Here is a 4,405-nt window from a genome sequence, read left to right as displayed (position 1 = left end):
GACGAAACCAAAGTGGGCGTGGTCGAGCTTCGATTAAAAGGTTGCGAAAGTGGCTCTGGGGGCGAAGCCCCCGAAAAATTTAACAATTTATGGGTTCCAAAGGCTTATTTAATCGATTTTAGAGTCTACTAATATGTTGAAAATACATATATAGGCCTATATTTTTTTCCCCTGACGAATTGTGCTTTTTCTCCCTGACGAGGGGGGGGGGGGGGGGGGCCGGCCAGCTCTCCCCGGCCCCCCGCTGGCGCCACCCCTGATTTTTTTAATTTAAAATCTATTTATGATTTACTCGACTACTGCAGAAAAAAATAATGTAGCCTACTGGTTCAAGGTTTATGGGCTCGTGATAAAGATCACGAGATAAAGCTAAAGATCATGGGATTACCAGTATGTCTATGGCACGCACTTTGCTATGTTGTAGCAACACGACCACCAATATGGTCCTCCTCGGCATACTGATTTTCACGGGCCAAATAGTCAGTTCAGTGCCACTTTAGGGGATTTTCTCGGTTAATCGGCTGCCGTATATGACCCTTTACTTTGAATTAAGGGTTGTGTATTTAGAGGGTTTAGGCTAAAAACTAGATAAAGTTAACATAATTTTTTTTTTTCAAAAACATGGAACCGTACTTGCTGAAGCCTTCTAGAAACTGTTAAAGTTGTTTAATTAAACAATGCTAGATTATTACCAAGCAAAATATACTACTTTATACCGAATAATTGCAAAATTACAATAATATGTATCTAGTATCCAGTCAGTTTTAAGGTATACGCCTAATTTGCTAGGCCGAAATGGGTTATAGTCTCGGCCTATATGGCTATATAAAAACCTAGGCCCAGATATTATTTCTAATTTTTTACATATTCAACTTGTAGTGATTGTGGGACGAATTAGCCTGTATTCAATCCTCTGAATTTGCATGCGATATAGGTCAGGTTCCGGTTTTCTCAAAACAGTTCAGTAGGCCTAGTCATGATTTTTAAAAAATAAAAATGAGGTGGTAACGAAATATTTCTGATCAATATGCCTTCATAATGAGTCGAAATTAAGGATCGACAATGCAAATGTATTTGATTTTAATGACAACATTTTAAAATCTATTTTCCAGTTTATATTAGGTTTATTTCTGTTTTCTACACAGGCCTAGGCCTACGTTCATAACATCGCCAAACTGTGTGTGATTCATTGCGTTCCATAGGTGGTAAAAACTTTAGTCACGTCCTGATTTCAAGGTGCCACCGTTTGACTGCCCTGATTTTGTATGCACGAAATGGAACGTTAAAAAAACGTACTGCCACGAGATAGGGGGCAGCCTATTATAATTCGAAGAGTTTGCTCGAAACTCGTCTTTTAAGAACACGCCCCTTTGTGGCAGGCCTTTTGAAATAGGATTACGTTACAACGAAACCACGAGGCGAGAGTCGGACCTCTCTATCTTGCTTGCAGTTCTACACTGCATACTTTTTGCTACCAACCACCCATGTCATGGCTTCTTCTAACAACAGTTTAAGCGAGTTTTTCAGGTATATTTCTTGATGCTTTACATTATTTATTCAGACATTTTGGAAATATCCTTAATCCTTAATATGTATGAATGTTGTGATCCGGGTTTTCGCGTGTTGACTCTCAATTAATTAGATAGGTAGGCTAGGCTAGTAATAGTATAGGCCTAGGCCTAGCCATCATTTAGGTAGCAGGACATAGGGTCAGGACTGCTAGGGCAGGCCTAGGCTATGCCTACCACAGGTAGGCCTAATTAATGGTCGTTGAGTGTGCTAAGTGGGCTGTGCCTGGGGACGGGTCGTTTCGGTCAGAGTCGTTTTGGCCAGGGTCGTTTCGGTTTGATCCGCAGTTTTTTCAGCGTTTGTTTTATAATATTGGCCCATTAAAAAAAATTACAAGTTTATCGCCCATTCTTGCCCGCATGTCTTCTAATGGTATTGAAAAAAAACCAATTTTTTTTTAAATTAAAAAGAAATTATTTATTTTTTTTAAAACATTTTTTTAGTAAATAGCAAATGCTGTTTGTAATAATAATTTAATATCTCAATCATGTATTTTACTTTGACTACCAATGCACCAGCAAACAGCTTAGCTTTAGCAAAATAAATATAATAAAGATAAAAAGCCTCCCTCCCATTACTTTTCCGGCCTAGATAGGGGGTGATAAACTAATAATTATTTTTATTGGACCTGTTTTTCAGCATTTCAAAAAATATCCGTATTGTGTAGGCCTAGCTAGGAGGCCTTGCTCAAACAATATTAATTATTTACTTACAGTAATAGGATTTACTGTATATTATGGAGAAGAAGGTGTTTTTTTTCCCTGGTCGTTGGTTACAGAATCCGGACCATCATACACAACATATAAACTCCTCCGCTACCTGGGCCGGGGGAAGTTCCATCCTAGTTACGCGTATAACAGTGTTGGCGCCAGTGGGAGACAGGGCAGCGAGAATTTTCCCTGCCGTTGGACAGCTATGGACCCCCTGTCGTCCGACGCCACAACTAGGTCGTCGGCTCAAAAATTTAAAAAATAATAATTTGCCTATCCAAACAATGTTATTTTGATTGAATTTGGACGATACAAAGCCGTAAAAACTCCCTGTAAACCTTACCAGCGATTTTTTATTCTGGGCCATCGACCGAGGCTCTAGTTGGCCTCTTGGTTTGGATCCTTCCGTCGACAAATTTCTGGTGCCACCGCTGGCATATAATTGACACTACTAATTTTTTGTAATCAATACTACTAAGGCTTTTTGTAACTACTGTATACCTACTGACTATAAAAACCGGGCTTTGGTTAGATTGTCAAAATTTTGGGGCTGGGCGCACCTCCAGTCTTCCGAATTTTGAGGTGTTGGAAAGTCTTATTTCGTAACCTGGACATATTAAGGGGATCAATGAAATTGCAATACTGTAATTCCCAAGTAATAAAATATAAGCCACCCACTGAACACAAAATTGAGCCAAATTTTGGGGTGAACTTATACATGGGGGAATCCCCTTTTTAAACCATTTACAATTATTTGGCACTGTATGCCTAATTCAAAGCCAATATTTGATGTTTTTTTCTGAGAATATTTGTAAAAGTGATACATTGGGCTTTTGCCCAAGGAAATGCTGGAAATTGTTATATAACTTACTTGTTAGCATATACTTATTTTTTATTTTCTGAATGTACTCTTCAAAATTTCAGTCCTTTCTAACTCCCATTCTCACAACTACCATATCTACTGTTCTGAAATACCAATTATTATTTGTGCGCTGTTTACACAGTTCAAAAAATTTACGCTAAATGTGGCAAACACAAGCCAAACCAGTCACTAGTCACAAAAATTGATTGTTAGTTATTAATACAGGATTAACCAGTAAAATGAGAGCTTTACAATGATAAAAGAATAATTTTAAAAAATTGCCATTCCAGCATGTTTTGGTCATTATCTCTAAAACATGATTTGTGACGAGTGACTGGTTTGGTTTGTCTTTGCCACAAAAACTTTTTTAGCCAATCTCTCCCTTCCCCCAAGTACCAAATTTCCCCCACCCAAAGTGTCACTTTTCAATACTTTATGAATTAAACACTCTAACCTTCCTTTCAGTTATGTTGATGAGCATGAAGCGGATTATGTGGAAAGACTAGCTGATGCTGTTGCCATCAAGAGTGTCTCAGCTTGGCCTGAAAACAGAGATGATGTCAAGGTTATGGTCCGCAATGTTGCTCAGGTATAAATAGCTACAATTTTCTGATATCAGTATTTTTATCTGTATTATTTTGTGAAGGTGATTTAGTGCATCAGTAATGATAATAATAATTTATTAGGAGACTACACTTTTAAAACATGATAAAGGTGCATCTGAAATTAAGTTAACACAAAATTTACAGCATACAATACAAAAACAATGTAAAGATAACAAGGTCTTAAGTACGAATAGAATAAATGTCACTCAAGTAATTGACAAAGCCAACACCATCCAACACCCGCCCCCATCAAAGTATCATTGGAAAATGAAGCCTCAATAGCAGCGAATGCCGATCAAAATCGCCCTGCCAATCCACGAGGTGACCCTTGTTCCATTTAATATTAATACATACAAAAAAAATCACCAAAACTCAAACTAAAAATTTCTAATACCGTAAATCTGAAAGGAAAATAAAATAAACTGTATAACAAATTAATTAAAAATAAAAGAATTTAGAGACAATCCCCTACTCTTTTCCGAAGAGTGTACTGCGTTCTTTAACGTGCACATGGGCTATATTGCACAAGAGACCAACGGCTTAAACGTCTCATCCGAAAGACGGTGTGCTATTGTAACTTGTATTTCAGCCCTCTAGCTGAAACACAAGGAGAGGCAGCGATGGGAATTGAACCGGGGACCTAGAGATCTCCATGGTTC

The 4,405-nt window shown here is 37.9% G+C and overlaps 1 protein-coding gene across 1 annotated transcript in view; it reads left to right on the top strand.

Moving 5' to 3' along the window:
- The first annotated feature begins 1,371 nt into the window (after positions 1-1,371).
- The window catches only part of LOC117108254 (cytosolic non-specific dipeptidase-like), a 15,246-nt gene continuing 12,212 nt past the window's right edge, over positions 1,372-4,405 (top strand). The window contains exons 1-2 of the mRNA XM_033250226.1: positions 1,372-1,527; positions 3,607-3,730. Of these exons, the coding sequence (XP_033106117.1) occupies positions 1,490-1,527; positions 3,607-3,730 (162 nt within the window). The 5' untranslated portion in view covers positions 1,372-1,489. The remainder of the gene's footprint in view (positions 1,528-3,606; positions 3,731-4,405) is intronic.

Source organism: Anneissia japonica, unplaced genomic scaffold, assembly GCF_011630105.1.
Source record: "Anneissia japonica isolate Jap-2015-1 unplaced genomic scaffold, ASM1163010v1 scaffold456_len727751_cov192, whole genome shotgun sequence".
Lineage (NCBI taxonomy): Eukaryota > Metazoa > Echinodermata > Crinoidea > Comatulida > Comatulidae > Anneissia > Anneissia japonica.
This window is presented reverse-complemented; position numbering and strand designations above follow the sequence as displayed.